Source organism: Scardinius erythrophthalmus (genome assembly GCF_964197995.2).
Source record: "Scardinius erythrophthalmus genome assembly, chromosome: 19".
NCBI classification, from domain to species: Eukaryota; Metazoa; Chordata; class Actinopteri; order Cypriniformes; family Leuciscidae; genus Scardinius; species Scardinius erythrophthalmus.
This window is the reverse complement of record NC_138239.1, coordinates 17,964,303-17,980,666: the sequence shown is the minus strand read 5'-3', so window position 1 is coordinate 17,980,666 and position 16,364 is coordinate 17,964,303. Positions and strand designations below refer to the sequence as shown.

General features: G+C 37.2%; 1 protein-coding gene across 1 annotated transcript; it reads right to left on the bottom strand.

Moving 5' to 3' along the window:
- Positions 1 to 1,181: 1,181 nt before the first annotated feature.
- minpp1a (multiple inositol-polyphosphate phosphatase 1a) lies at positions 1,182 to 16,019 on the bottom strand. The gene is made up of 5 exons (XM_081394386.1): positions 15,223 to 16,019; positions 14,086 to 14,277; positions 13,268 to 13,365; positions 12,278 to 12,408; positions 1,182 to 3,856 (listed from the first exon to the last, which is right to left on the bottom strand). The coding sequence occupies exons 1-5, from the start codon at positions 15,821 to 15,823 to the stop codon at positions 3,496 to 3,498; spliced, it is 1,383 nt and encodes a 460-aa protein (XP_081250512.1). The 5' UTR covers positions 15,824 to 16,019; the 3' UTR covers positions 1,182 to 3,495.
- Between the last annotated feature and the right edge of the window lie 345 nt (positions 16,020 to 16,364).

Sequence of the window (16,364 nt, the reverse complement as noted above, 5' to 3'; positions counted from 1 at the left end):
GCATACGGCTGAATGGAGAGCAGTGTACCGGTATGAGACTGTAAGGACGGAGGAGGAGGGATCAAGAGCTACGGGATAGAGGGGCGGAGAGAAGGATGTGAAGAGAAAAGAACGCCTTGTTCTGCGTTCATGTGTAAAATTAAAATGATTTTGGGAAGAGTGCAAATGATTTATGGAGTCTACTTTTTTTAAACTGTCGTCAATTGCCCAAAATACATTTTAAACAAAACTTTTTAATGATATATAAAAAATAAAATAAAATGAAATTTCTCACGCGTTTGTTAACATTAGTTAACATGAACTAACAATGAACAACACTTATAGCATTTATTGAACTTTGTAAATGTTAATCACAGCATTTAGCCTATTTATATAGGCTATCACCATTGTAGGCCTATCTGTTAACATTAGTTAATGATGAAAATGAACATTTTTTTAGCAAACAATAACAAAGGTTAATAATTGCTGTAAAAAAATACAGGTAACACTTTACAATAAGGTTTCATAACTACTTGAGTTAACATGAAGAATGAACAATACTTCTACAGAATTTATTAATCTTAGTTAATGTTCATTTCAACATTTACTAATACATTATTAAAATCAAAAGTTGCATTTCTTAACATTAGTTAATGCACTGTGAACTAACATGAACAAACAATGAACAACTGTATTTTTATTAACTAACATTAACAAAGATTAATAAATATTGTAACAAATGTATTCCTCAATGTCCGTCCTTGTTAAAGTATTAACTAACAAATGAAACACTGTAGAGTGTTACCAAAATATATTGCCCATTGCGAGTTAATGCATCAACTAACAAATGTTAACATATGAGACCTTATTGTAGTGTTACGAAAACTTACAACTCAACACAAATGTGGTGTCAAGGTGCAGTTTAATGTATTTCTGTAACAAATTGACAAATTATATAAAATCATTTCAAAGCTCCCAAAGAGTTTCCCTGACATTTCCAGGCCTTCCTGATAAAAATGTAAAAACATTTTAAAGTATACTTTAAATATAATTTAGTAGCAATAGTAATTTCTAGTCTAAATGTTTTAGAGTTATAAATGTTTTATAACTACTAAGTCATATTCACTATAGACATTTCCATTGCTTTTTTGATTTTATTAACTTTCTTATATGGGGGGGAAAAATATGTTGAGAAGCAAAGTGTAGCCTACCTTTTATTGGCCTTTATCTCATAGGAACAAAATTGCATGCAAATTCAATCCACTAAATTACACATTTTTACATACAAATTATTTATTTTATAAATGTGGTCTAGAAATAAAGTCAAACAGGCAGTACATACTTGCCAAAATAGTCTTTGGTTTGAATAGATCATATTGCATACAACTGACTGAAGCATTAACAGAAATACTGTATAGTAAGCAAGAACAAAATACTCTGGAGACTCTACCAAAACCAACCATTTACAATTCAAACATGTAAACAAGGTACAATCACTGAGTCATTGTTTAGAAATGCAGCCATTATAAAAAAATGTATGTAGAATTTAAAAAACAAACCAATGTAAAGACCTTTACTAAAGTGACATTGTAGTGCTGAAAGATTTTTCATGTCAAATGTCAAATGTGCTTATTTGTTTAATTGGTTGCTTTCTTTCTGTCTCTAATATGTCCTTTTCTTAAAGTACTCATACTTTGGAATTTTCAGTCTCTCATTGGTCCAGTAATTCAGTCCATAACATCAGTACGTAATAGTGTGGGGGTAAATTTGGTTATACACACAGATATAATGTATTGTATGGTAACAGATATAATGTATACTCAGGGCTCCAGACTAACTTTTTTTATTAGGAGCGCTGTAGCCCCTGACTTAAAATTTTAGGAGCGCAAGCAGAAAATTTAGGGGCACACCTTAAATCACCTTGCAATGCAATTATTCACATTTTCCCCCAAAATAACTGTATTACTGACAAATGCTTTGATAATAAATAGCCTTAACGTACAGAAATTACAATGTGCAGTTTTATTTTAAGATCACAGGGCTCCAGACTAACATTTGAGGGCAGCGGCACTAAGTTCTACAGAAAGTATTTGGTAGCACTGTGGGATGACCAAGCACTGAGCTTAATTTGAGGTGTATAGATAAAGTTAACTTTAATTATTATCATTCATAATGTCTTAATATTAATTCAAAAGCAAAATGAGTGACAAAATATATATTAGGGAGTGAAAATAGCCAGTAAGCGTCCTCTGCAGCTATGTTTACAATAGTAATTTAATCTTTATCTTTTTTTTTTTAAATAAGTGTGAGTTTCCCTACTTCTTGAAACTTTTAGTTTTATAAATAGGTCTTTAAAGGATGAACAAAAAATGTTTGGTCAACACATTATTAAAAATAACATTTAAATATGATAATATAGTTTTGAAGTGCTGGAAAAATATGTGTAGGCTACTGTTATAACCACAGTATACCATAGTTACAGTTAGTGTTACTACATTAAATCCAAGGTGATTGTTGCTGATCTGTGGACCTAAAGCCTTCAATAACTTGTTCGCTCATTGCACATGTTTCTCCTGGTTTCCACGTCAGCGCTGTTTGATCTTATATGGTTTATAACAGAGAATTCTGCGTCAAATCTGAATGTTTCTCACTGGATCTCGCAGCAATGTTATTAATTCTGTCGCGAACTCAATGGATTTCTTCATTGGATCTCCACGATGTAACTGTTTCACGTGATCGCGACTGGCCCGCGACTGGCGAGGAGCTCTGCGCTGTCTATTATTGGTTCGAACTATTAAACGGTCTGTGAAGCAGAATGAGTGCTGAGTAGCGCAGTTTTTTCCACTTTCATTTTGTTTTTATTTATTAACATGTCACGGCATACTCTATGCTTGAGGCTGAGATTGAGTGTTTAAACTGCGAAGTGCCGGCACTGTCTGCAAACTTCGTTTTCCCCGCAGTTCTGGGGTAGCCACTGCAACATTCGCAGCTCATGGAGTTCATCTCCTTACAGTACCTCAACCAGCTGAATTCTCGTAGCCAGTCTTCCCGAAAATAGTGGGTTCAGGCCTTTATCACCTTACAAACCTCTGACTCTGAATCATCATCATCCGATTGTGTCTGTCCGTGACATTGATATTTGTCTCCGTCTCCTTCCCACGGACGTTTACGCGCGCTCGATTATCTCTAGGACCCTCCCCCTCCACACATTAGCCAGTTACAGTGGCCATTCCCTATTCTTCTCACACTCATTGGCCTGCCACACATTCCAGATTCATTGACGCGCCCCTTCCACGTTTAACGTGAAAAAAATAAAAAAATAAATTACTGGTCGCACATGTGCGACTGGGTGTAAAATTCAGTCGCACACTCTCAAATTTTGGTCGCAAAATGCGACCATTTGGTCGCAGTCTGGAGCCCTGATACTGGCGATTTCTTTTTCTACTATATACTCTTCTACCAACAGTAAAATGTGTCATTGAGCTGGCCGTGGTGAGTTGTATTCTTCTTTTATGTTCATGAATAGTTCATTTTACACACAGTCTCTTGGTCACAACCCCCCAGTAGAGCGCTGTAGTGTTTCTTCACATCCTCATACATAGGGACAGGGTCGGTAAGTCCAGGCAAGGTCAAAGATTTCTCATTGAGTCGCACGCCCATTCTTATCCCCTCCGGGCATTTATAGAGCACTACCAGCAGATTGGCAGCGTATGGCACAATGCGCCCGCTGCGAAATATTCTATTCTGTTGGGTTGCAAAGTTAGTTGATTTGAGAGGGACGTCATCCTTGAAGAGATCCAGCAGGGTGAGGAGGGGTATCAGTGTCTCAGCGTGGCCAACCTGCACTGTTACAGCCTCTGATACAGTAACATCCGAGCTGAGAGAGAGAGAGAGAGAGAGAGAGAGAGAGAGAGAGAGAGAGAGAGAGAGAGAGAGAGAGAGAGAGAGAGAGAGAGATCAGTAAACTTTTCATTTAAATAGTTCTCACACATCTCAAAAATAAACAAATATATTTAAAACTATTTAATAGGTTTTTTTTTTTTACATTTTTGTTAACATAAACTCTCAATCAAATTGACCCCCAAACATCGTAATTGTATTAAACATTTTGTAAGCACATTCCACAACACATCAGAGTGGCAACACTTTACAGGCATGTTCATGAACCTAAATGAGTAAAGTAACAAAAATTCAAGCAGAAAACTATAATTTATCCAGTATTTCAGATAACTCAAATAAACTAAATTGACCTGCAACCTAATACGATGGTTAATCCTGCCTCTACAAAATAATGCAATATAATACTCTACCTTAAATAGTCCTGAATGCATGTCTTTCAAGTCTAAGTAAGAGTTATCTCACATTGCCCTTTCATTACAAAACCACAACTACTTGAATTACAAATCATGGTTTGGATTTTTAGCTGACATGAGAGTCAGCCTAGGTACTGTGGGTTTCTCCCTTCCTACTGATTGTAGAGGAGTGCTGCTCCGCAACCTTTGGACATGAACAAAGGTGATCTTTGAAAAGAAAAAAAGAGAAATGTATATATAGACACACACATACCCATGTCCTCGTACTGAGAACAATGAAACAAACACAAAGAGAATGTGAACAAGCAGTTCACCGCTAAACCCAACATATTGCAGAAGAGAATTACCACCTGCCACACAATCATTCATAAAACACATTGATCATAAATGGGCCTGTGCAGGGATTTCTGAATAGTCAAAGCCATCATTTCGTAAACACACATTTGATAGAGCCAATTAAGAGCTGTGGGCATCAAAATATGTCACTGCAAATAGGCTGATCAGTTGGCAAAGGGAGGAAGATTTGTCAGTGATAATGACAGTAGTATTGCAAAGAATTTTAGGGAGTGTTCAGAATGTACTTTTACATTCCACTGTAAACGTGATACAAAAATGTTTGACCATTGTACTCACATTTCTTTTTTTGCAATAATGCGTATGACACAGCATTTTAAACAAGTGACACTAAGTTAAAAGTCTTTTTTTCACATTCCACTTCCACTTTTAAATGCAAAAATGTACTCTGTGTGAGTCACCCCTTAATGTACCTTGAGAATTTTGAGCGTTTAAAAATTGGTTAACAATTGAGGGTCTTTTTTTTTTCTGTTGCCCAACACAATATATGACTGTTTTGAAGTTTTCTTTTTACAAAAACTGCAGCAAATAAAATGCTGTAAGCTGTAAACCTTAAGATGTCAGAGATGGTAATTTTCTTGGCTGACAAGGATATCCTATTGGTCAAAAATTAACAGTTGTACTCAATCACTTGATCTAATGTTGCAACATCCTTCTTCTGACATCAAGCAGTGGGTTTCTAAATAACAGGTAACCTGGACAATGATAAAATCATAAGCGTTTCTCACACATGGTAACCAAAATCTAACATTGCCAGGATTCAAAACCACTTCTTTAGCATTAAAAACAGATTTTAAAATGACTGTGGCAATAATCAAAGTTACTAGACAACACGTATAAATATCATAGCCAAAATAATTTAGTTCTGTCAGGGACATTCACATCAGTTTACAATATTTTACCACCTAATGGAGTATAATCATCTGATTTGCTTCTTGTCTGATCCTGTTACCTACTTTTACATTTGCTTAGTTATGATCATTTAAAAAAAAAAACAGCCAGATAAGTATCGAGATGCGAATGAAAAACCTGTTTGTTTGGATTTCTGGAAATGTTAAAGGAATAGTTGAATAAAACAAATTAAATTCCCATCATTACTCATTGACATGCAATTCCTAACTCATTTTTCTTTCCTCTGTCAAACACAAAAGGACAAGTCTAGCACGATATTCAAGCTGCTCTTTTTAATTAATTATTTTGTTTTATACAGCAAGAATAAATTAAGCTCATCAAAAGGGACAGTAAAGACTTTCACAAAAGATTTCTATTTTTAAAAAAATTCTGTCATTTTGAAAAAAAACGTGCAGCAGCACAACTGTTTTCAACATTGGTAATAATAAGAATATTATAAATATTATACATTTCTGTCATGACAACTCTCTGAGTGTTTGGCATGGTAGTGGCTATGACAAAGTTGATTTATTTGGTCTCGGCGGAATAAATCTGCTACGCTGCTGCAAAGCAAGTATGGGACTAGCTACTGCCAATACATACACGACACGCTGCTGCTGTACAATATAGCATACATGAATTACCCGTAGCAGATCTATACAGGTGGAGCTGGGGAAGGTGGAGGGTTTCTGAAAGCGTGCTGCAAATGCTACAGAAAATGCAGACCAGTATTTGAAGGTTGATAAATTGAACTTTTAAATATATTAAAATAGAAAACAAATAAATGGAGTCTTCTTTCAAAACATTTAAAAAAACCCTACCAACCCCAATATTTGAATAGTTGTGTAATTGTGAACCATAAGTAGCTTTGTGCTACACATTCAGAAGCATGTCATTAAATAAAGTTGAATTTCGCAAATATAAATCATCATCCACATTCTTAATAGACAACAGCAGTCAAGACATTCAGTTTGGAACAACAGGAGGGTGAGTAAATGATGACAGTTTTTGGTAACACTTTATTTTAAGGTGACGTAATTACACGTTAATACTGTACATGTACTATAGTAATAACAGTAGGCTAAATTATGCATAATTACAAGTAACTAACCATAAACCAAACCCTAACCGTTTACTTTATACTAAGTACATGTAGTTAATTAAAATTACTCAGTACTTATTTGAGTAAGTACAATGTTACATCACCTTAAAATAAAGTGCTAGCGACGCAAAAGGTATGGGTTTGGTTCCCAAACAATGGTTTGGATAAACACATATTCCAAATGCATAAATGTAAATATAAGGATGCATATCCGTATTTGTGGATACCCTCAGCCATGTAAATTTATGATGACACATATACCCCACACCCAAGTTTGCTTAACTTTCAGTATGACATTCAGTAAGGATGTGTGACAGACCAAAGAGAATGAATAGATTATTACACAAGAGAATTATATCACTCTAGTTCCTGTTCAGATGTTGTGTATTCTGTGTAATGTGTTGTGTGGGGCTCCATGTGGGAAGTGGGCAGTGGGTGTGAGCCGTATTTGTGTTATGATGCTAGTTAGGCAATAAATTTAACTAGAAAAAGTTTTTATGCATGCTCAACTGTTCTCAAATAGCAATATTACAGGTTAGGCAAACACTCACTCTCTGGCTATGTTCACATATTTAGGGTAGAAAACAATGTTTACTTAGAGGTTTGATGCTTAGTAGCAGACAGGAACGGATAAAACAATGGGCAGGTATTGGTAACCAAAGTCAATGTCAATGTCCTTCTCATGACAGCCTTAATTATGACCGCCGCTAGCGTAGCTAGCGAAAGCGGTCATATAGGGATTGTCAAAGTTTTTTTTTTTTTTTTTTCCCGTCACCTTACTGAATTTTTCGTCAACGATACCAGGGACACCGAAGCACCGGGGAACATGAAATTTGGTGGGCATGTAGCCCCACTAGACTTCTAAGGAAAATTTTCGTTTGGTCCCCGGGGGCCACTCCCCCCCCGCGCTGGGCCCCCCCAAACCCAAAAAAATGCAGTTTTTCCTAAATAACTACCTGAACCGTGGCACCGAGGATGTAGAAATTTTTATGGTATGTTGGTCTATTAGACTTTTACGGAAAAATTTTGTTTGGTCCCCGAGGGCCACTTTCCCCCCCGCGCTGGGGCCCCCGTAAATTTTTCGTCAACGATACCAGGGACACCGAAACACCGGGGAACATGAAATTTGGTGGGCATGTAGCCCCACTACACTTCTACGGAAAAATTTCGTTTGGTCCCCGGGGGCCACTCCCCCCCCGCGCTGGGCCCCCCCAAACCCAAAAAAATGCAGTTTTTCCTAAATAACTACCTGAACCGTGGCACCGAGGATGAAGACATTTTTATGGTATGTTGGTCTACTAGACTTTTACGGAAAAATTTCGTTTGGTCCCCGGGGGCCACTTCCCCCCCTGCGCTGGGGCCCCCGTAAATTTTTCGTCAACGATACCAGGGACACCGAAACACCGGGGAACATGAAATTTGGTGGGCATGTAGCCCCACTACACTTCTACGGAAAAATTTCATTTGGTCCCCGGGGGCCACTATCCCCCCCCCCCCCCCAAACCCAAAAATGCAGTTTTTCCTAAATAACTACCTGAACCGTGGCACTGAGGATGAAGAAATTTTTATGGTATGTTGCTCTTAAGGGCCCACATCAACCTAGCCCATAATCACTCATTTGTGATTTGCGCCCCTCCCATAAAAAATGAAAATGCAATATTATTCTGCTTTAATCGCCCCTATCTTCAGTGGAGATGTTCAGAACTGCACCATATTTCATGTGTATGATTAACTTGACATCCTCTGGGGGTATCCTCTGCTAAGTTTCGTAGAATTTCATCCATGGGGGGGTATAAAATAAATTCATTTATGTGCACATTTAGTGACTGTACACTCATCGGCCTGTAGATGGTGCTGTTGAGCGAAGGGTTGCTGGTTTAGGATGATACTGTCACACACACACATGCAGGAATACAAACAAACACAAGCATGCACACACACTGACATCCACACGCACAGACACACACCCATACACACACATACAAATCCACATGCACAGACACACACACACAAACACACACGCGCACACATGTACGCACACATACATACACGCACAGACACACACATACAAAGACACACACATACACAAACACACACACATACACACACACACACACACACACACACACACACACACACACACACACACAGACAGACATGCACATACTACTACTTTTTTTAGGTATATACATAAACATGCAATACAGCCAAATTACTCAACGTCATTTATTTTTGTGGAAAGCCAGTGCAGGCCTGAGCGGCGGTCATATTTTGTACCGCGATGCGGTACATCTAGTTAAAGCCTGAAACCATGGTGACAGATGTTAACAGCAAATGTCATCGACTCTGTTCTATCTGGTTCCATGAGGTGTTTTCTTTTTTATCACACAATGCCCAATTTTTCTGCAATGTTTTTTTTTTAGTTTGGGGATAGTAAGAGTCTTTTTTTTTATATATAAATGAATACTTGTATTCAGCAAGGACACATTTGTCATGAGGGGCTGGATACAGGGAGTACTTGTACCAAAACTAAACGAGGGAACTACTGAGATAATAGAAAAACACTAGGTGTACTACTAGATTACTAATTAGACACACTGGGAAAACTGGATCACAGGTAGGGTTGCCAACCGTTCCGTATAATACGGAATCGTCCCGTATTTGACACATAAAAGTCTTGTTCCGTATTGAACTGATACGGAACGCACTTTGTTCCGTATTTTTGAGAATCAATTCAGTGCAAATCCATGACAGACACATAGCTTCTAATATATGTCAGACTATGAACGAAGACATAGTAGGCTATAATAAGAAAAGAAAAAAACGACGGTGCGGTAGATATTAATTTCTCCCCCTGTTTGTCTATGATCACCAGCGTAGCGTTTTTAACATCTTGGAACATCATCAGAGAATGCCCTTTTAATTGGTCGTTTCAGTCATTGTGAGTCACGTATCGTAGCAACGATGACGACAAGTGACAACAGCGGGAAATGTAAAAATGACTACCTCCGAGCAGCCGGCGAAAAAGAAAAGAGCACAAAAATATACATACAGGTGTTGTGTTGCTTGAATGCAGTATTTGAGTGCAATATTTTATATTTTCTTTATTAGCTGTTTTTTATGTATTGTTTTGCACTGGAAAGAAAGTTAACTATAATGGAAGTATAATTATATAAAGATATTTGCACTACACTTCCTTAAAATGTTGTCTAATTAAATTAAAAATATTATTTTTTGCACTGGAAAGAACATTCTAGATTCTAGAAGTCTAATTCTATTGCATAAGTTCGCAAAAGGCTACAGAAAACTGTTGTGTATATTTTTCTTCAAATGCAGTCTAAGCCGATGAGTTTTGAATGTTATGTTGTATTTGTTTAAGTTAAAAATAAAACGTATTATAAACTAAACAAATCCATGGTTCATTGTTGGCAAAATGATCATGATAGCCTTTATATTTCACATCTATGTGGTTCAGTCTTGTATATTGATTAGGCCTACTTTGCTATTCTATAAATATATAGGCCTAATAAATTGTATTACAATATGCTATAATGTATGAAATATATTTATCTAAATGTATCAATTAGTTTCCACAATATTCACTAGAAGTCATCATTTCAGGTGTTATTTCTTCCGTGGGGGCATGTCACCGGACCCCCAACCCCGCCCCCCCAAACCAAATTTTTTTGAATTTTTTATAGTAAAATATCTCTGAAGTATATTCCCATTAATATTATTTATTTTTTTAGCACACCAGGGTGACTAGGAACATGATATTGTCTAGCTATGACTTCCTGTTCCACCGGAGTTTAAATATGAGGAAACAAAGACCATCATCACAATGAGTAAAACCAAAGAATAGAGTTCCGATGTGCAGCAAAAGTTTGTTGAGCTTCACACAATAGAAAGTGGCGAAGAAAAAAGCTAAAGCATTGACAATCCCCCTTCTTTGAAAAAAAACAAAAAAAAAACACAAACAACCCCTACATCACCACATTTTGTTTGGGAGTGTTTCAAGAGGAATCCATCCTCACAACTCCAGCATATTCAGTTGTCAGACACGACTAGAACTTCATAAGGGATCAGATTCTGTGATCAGATGAAACTAAAAAAATAGCTTTTTGGCAGCAAACCCACCAGAAGGACTTAATGCAAATAGGGATAAAAAGTACCCCATGCCCACGGATCTTTAATGTTGTGGGCCTATTTTTTTGCTGGATACATGGTATCATGGATTCTATCAAGTACCAACAGATAAAAAAAATCAAAACCTGACGGCCTCTGCTAGAAATCTTATAATGGGCCGTGGTTGGATCTTCCATCAGGAAGATAATTTATTTTTACAATCATCTTTGAACATATTTACTACAGGGGTGCCAATAATTCTGACCACAACTGTAGGTAGACTAAAGCCCTATTCAGGCGGTAATTGTTTCTCATGGGGACGTAAGGTATTTTCAAAATTTACAGGGGCTGACAGAGTCAGGGGCAGTTCAAATGTCAATGTTTTTCTCCCACCATCTGCAAAAAAATCCCCGGCCGAATTACCTACAGTTTTTTTGACAAACACCAAGGTACTGTGGTAATTTAATTGCCATCCGAATCCACATCTTTGAGTTTACAAGAAGAGATCACTTCAATTCACTTTTTGACCACTGCGGTGTACCGTATGATAACTGTTGCGCTTCACTGTAATTTGCATGCATTTTAAAGATGTACACTTTTATTACTGAAATGCTGGAAAGTTTTTAAAAGAACATTATTTCGTCACTTCTCCACTTGTGAGTGGGAGCTGTTAAAAACAAAAAAGAGAGAGAAAAAAGCACTTAAACATTTGAAATGGCCGTTATTGTGGCAGCAATCTATGCAATCAAATTTTAAAATATGTATTATAAACAATTATATACATTAAAAATATAAACTAAGCAGCTTTATGTTTACCTAACGTAAGAGGCTACATGAACTTATTTTCGCTAATTTCCATATTTTTATTTTCACAGAACTCGCTCCTCCACTGTGGATAAATCGGCCATCCGAATGCATGAGTTTTATCACTCACATATCAGTTGAACTCAAAATTCCCTTAAAAAGTTAAGAGTCACTTCAGTTATAAAATGTGGGTTTCAATGAGCCGTGTCTGAACTAAAGCAAATTTATCCCTTTTACGACCGCTACTCTCACAAACAGAAAGAAATCTGTATTTAACTTCTCTTTTGCTCATGTGAATTGGATGCTTAAAAATAAACTACACCAAAGTAAACAAATACACAGGGTTTAACTGATGTTGAGTAAGGCTGTCAGCTTCAAAGCTAAACTAAGACACAACTAGCTAAGAAAACTAGGTCTTTCCCAGGGCCGTCTGTCTGTACCTGCTGAACTTATTCAATTTCTTCTCAGGCATAACTGATACTGCTGTGAAAGCATGTACCAGATACTTTATTCTTCCTAAGAAAGGAGAGCTGGTCCTTAACTCTTTTGTGGGAGTAAAACTTTTTTTTTTCCCACCAAGGCCATTTGTAACACAAAAGGTTTTAACTTAAGAAACAAGAAACAACAGCACAAATATAGATGGACTTTTGAATAGCATCAATTCTTTCTTATATGCAATATATAAAAAGACATGTCACAGTGCTCTTACTTGATTTGGGTTACAACTTGGTCAAGACGATAGAAAAGATCATGGAAAAGAATACAGCTGGATTTGCTGTTGATATCATGTCCATAGCTTCGCTTCCAGTACTGTTTCAGGTCACCAGCGTACTCCATCACCTTAAGAGACACAACACAGTGTCTTCAAACATCTGCAGGAGCATATGACCACCAGTGTGCAAGAACATTCACAAATATATTTATTGTCATTAGACTGACATTATGAATTGAAAATTCACATTAATAAAAGCTGTATCTTAAAACATACACTACCATTCAAAAGCTCAAGTTCGGTAAGATTCTTAAAATGTGTTGAAGTGGCTCTTATGTTCACCAAGGCTACATTTATTTATTTTTTTTAAAGAAATGAATACTTTTATTCAGCAAGGGCACATTAAATTGATTTAATTTTACAAAAGATTTCTATTTCAAATAAGTGCTATTCTTTCGAAGTTTCAGTTCATCAAAGAATCCTCACGGTGTCCCGGTTTGCACAAACAATTTGCAACAGAACGGTTTTCAACATCAAAATTCAGTTTTACCATCTCAGGAATAAATTACATTTTTAAATATATTAAAAACTATACATGGTTTCATTTATTCGCTCAAAGTTTTTTAGGAGTAGGATTTTTTTGTAACAATGCAAAGGCTTTATTGTCAATTTTGAACATTGAACATTGGGGGGGGTTGAAGTTTGGGTATGCCTCCTGATGCCTCCTTTTCATGTGAGCATGGAATAAATATTGGGGGGGTTGTAATGCATAGATTTAAATATTAGGGGGGGGGGGTATCTCCCCCCAACCCCCCCCCCCACAAATTACGCCCCTGACCACAGCTATCAGAATGTATTGACAGTACAGATTTTATTTGTTTCATTTTCCATCTGAGGAAGAAATGCTCCTGGTAAACTTCAAATATAACCTAGGTCCTACGATAAGTTGATAAGGGGTAAACAGGAAAAACCGCTCTGTTCCAGTACCTGTGCATCAACCTCGTCAAACAACTGGCACCAGGGTGAGTTCACTTCGAGGATAGTAAACTCGTATGAACACAGGTAGAATGCTGCTTCCACTGAATCTACAAAGAAAAATAATATTAGGACAATCTGTCCAAGAAAAAAGGATCAACACTGCCATCTAACGGTCATAGCAGTAAGACTGCAGTAGCAACACTATTCAACATTCTTTCCCTCTCTCACTATCTCTCACTCTCTGTTTGTGCATTGATATACAACTGCTGACAGCAGCAGATCAAGTGAACAGCCCTGACCTCTAAACTCTCTTGAGTAAGTTAAACTTGCTTCATCGACATTTGGTCGTTTTCTTGCTTTTGTGATTCTCATTCCCAACTCTTCCCATTTTTCTTCTGCTCTCCAGAGAAAATGCTGGAGTTTTGGACTCCACAATTTTTTTTATTGATTTTTAACATTTATAAATCTTCTCAAAAACCTCTAATCTGATGTATCCTCACTGCAGAGGAAATAATAAAGATAACAATCGAACTAAATTTATTTGACATATAAACATGAGGTCAGCCTGACATGCATTGGGGAAGGAAGCGTGTGCAATAATATACTCATGTGCAAAGTTTTGTGGTTATGGTTGTGAGAAGAGCGTAACATTGAAAGGGAAGTGAATTTGACACATGTGCTCTAAAATTTAAACAGCTCTTTCCATAAAACATAACATAAAAAATAATCAGTTTTAAACTGCACAATAGCATCTTGGATGTTGCTTTATTCCAGCACTTCAGCAGGGACTGTGTTACAGTTCATGATCATGTTATGCAATCACTGACCATCGGTGATGCTGGTGTAAGGGACCTTCAGCCTGTCAGCCATTTTCTCCATTACTCTTTTCATCTCAGGGCCTTCACTGAAACGTTTCACTTCCTCCAAGGCACTCTTGTTGTTCTCCACTTCTTTCACGAACCGTTCGCACATGTCAAAGTAACGCATCAAAGCGTCGTTCACAGCAAGTTCCAACTCAACTGAGCAATGAAACATAAAACAATTTAGTAGAATTTACATTACAGGTTTATAACCAAGGCACTTTGACTCTTAAAACTGGAATTACAATATGTTACTTTGTAAACTTATTTGACCTGTGGGGGAAGCTAATCAAAGTAATATAGATTTCTAATACAAATAGGTCAATCAAAATAAATTGATTGTTCAAAATGGATTTTTATGTGTTTTCTGTGTTTGTCTGCCCATATAGCTAACAGGCAGTCTCTTTGTTTGTGTGTGAATTGTAAGCTTACTGTATAGGCTTTATACGTTACTGGTTATAAAGGCAACAAACACAACCAATAAGGCAGATTGCTGAAGGTCCACATGAGCATATTTAAGTTTTTAGATACCCCAAAGTCAATTAAAATTTTGTTTGTGCCTCTTTAAGATTTTTTTTTTTTTTTTTTTTTTTCAAATAAATGATTTGTGTAATTCAACATTTTGGCATCCATGACTTTTTATGTGTCATACATAAACCACTGCATAATACACATAGTACTAAAGAGCTAAATTTAGGAGAGAAAGAATTCCATCAGCAAATTTTTATATATGATATTGATATATCAGTCAGTCAGGATAAAAATCTGAGGAAAAGACTAATTTGTTCTTCACTGAATATCATTGCTCTCAAGGAAAAACAACTAATAAAGATAATAAAGAGATCTATTTTTGATTTATATATGAACATGTAGAAATGCAACAGGCATGAATTGTTTGGTTAATTACACCAGAATTTAGCAAGTCTCCATTTTCTCTCAACTGAATCTCACTGAGGTGAAACAAGTGAGTACTATCATGAATGAAGAGCCAGATTAAATTAAACATACGTTCATCATGCTGGAAAACAATGATATGGCATTATGGCATGCAGATGATTCAGTGCTTTCGGTAATTGCAGGGCTGGGTGGGTCCTCATGCATTACCTTCTTCTTCTATGCGGAGTCCTGTCATTAGTCCCTCTCTGAAAGCGATGGTACTGTTCACACACCTGTGCTTGGAGCTGGTGATCAGCTTCACGCGTCCTTGACGCACATTGTCCTCGGTCAGCAAAGAGGGGAACCATCTAATGAGTCTCTGCGCCAGGTGCCTGTGATCCTCACGGCCCTTTTTCACCAGTCGCCCGTCCATCTCATCCTTATACCACATCTTCCACCGTGACTTTATCTCTGACAAACAGCTTAAGTTGTCGGTCGCATTACGCACGACGAGATCATAAAAGTCGCGCATCTTTTTAATGTTTTTAATGGTCGGGAACCTCGTCCCGTGCCGGATTATAGCTGTCAAATGAATTTCGCGGCATGTGGAGGAAGGCAGCGTGACGAGGGATCTGTCTATGGCCAAAATATCGCCGATTAAGTACGTGTTAACCTCCTCATAGCGACCTTTGGTGCCAAAATACCTGGCGACCTCTGGTATGCTGGTTTTTGTGGATGAGTGGATGCTACAAGATGACATAAACGCCCAGTAACTTATAATGCAGTGAAAAAGAACAAAACATATTGTTGTTACCACTTGTTTGGCCATGTTTGTGTTTTGGGGTGCGTTGCTCGCCGTCTCCTCTCCGTTGCCTGGTTTTGCGCAACTAAAAAGTGACTCATTTCACTAGACTTTACTCGCAAGCTAATGTTTACGGATATTTACACTGACTGAGGACCTAGAAATGTTGGCCAAATGGTAGCTTTCCCTGTTTTTCTGCATGTGCACTGGTAGTGCTGGTCCTAACAAACAGTCAAACATACAGTATTCAACATACGGGATTCCCTCATGAAACCCCTGGAAATATGAAACTTTTAAAAGTTTTATTTCCAATCGTGGAAAAGTCATGCATAAGTCAGGGAAAATGCTTCTTAAAAGTCACGGAATATTCATACTGTCAGGTCACTTTTTGGTGACTTTTACTTTTGTGAAGATATTTTCTTATGGCTCTAAAAAGTGACACTTATTTTGGTCAACTATTTTCATTGAACGAATTCAGTTAAATTAACCGCTTCATAGCTATTCAACTTGAAAAGTGAAAACAGGTAGCCTATTGTATGACTATAAGGCGTCTGTAGAGCAACTAAAC

What these genes read in the sequence shown, in the direction of transcription:
- minpp1a (XM_081394386.1), bottom strand. Translation starts at nt 15,823, where the DNA reads ATGGCCAAACAAGTGGTAACAACAATATGTTTTGTTCTTTTTCACTGC. An exon ending in TTGACGAGGTTGATGCACAG is followed by an intron (nt 12,409 to 13,267) that starts GTACTGGAACAG and finishes GTGTCTCTTAAG; the next exon opens with GTGATGGAGTACGCTGGTGA. An exon ending in CAAGTTGTAACCCAAATCAA is followed by an intron (nt 3,857 to 12,277) that starts GTAAGAGCACTG and finishes TCTCTCTCTCAG; the next exon opens with CTCGGATGTTACTGTATCAG.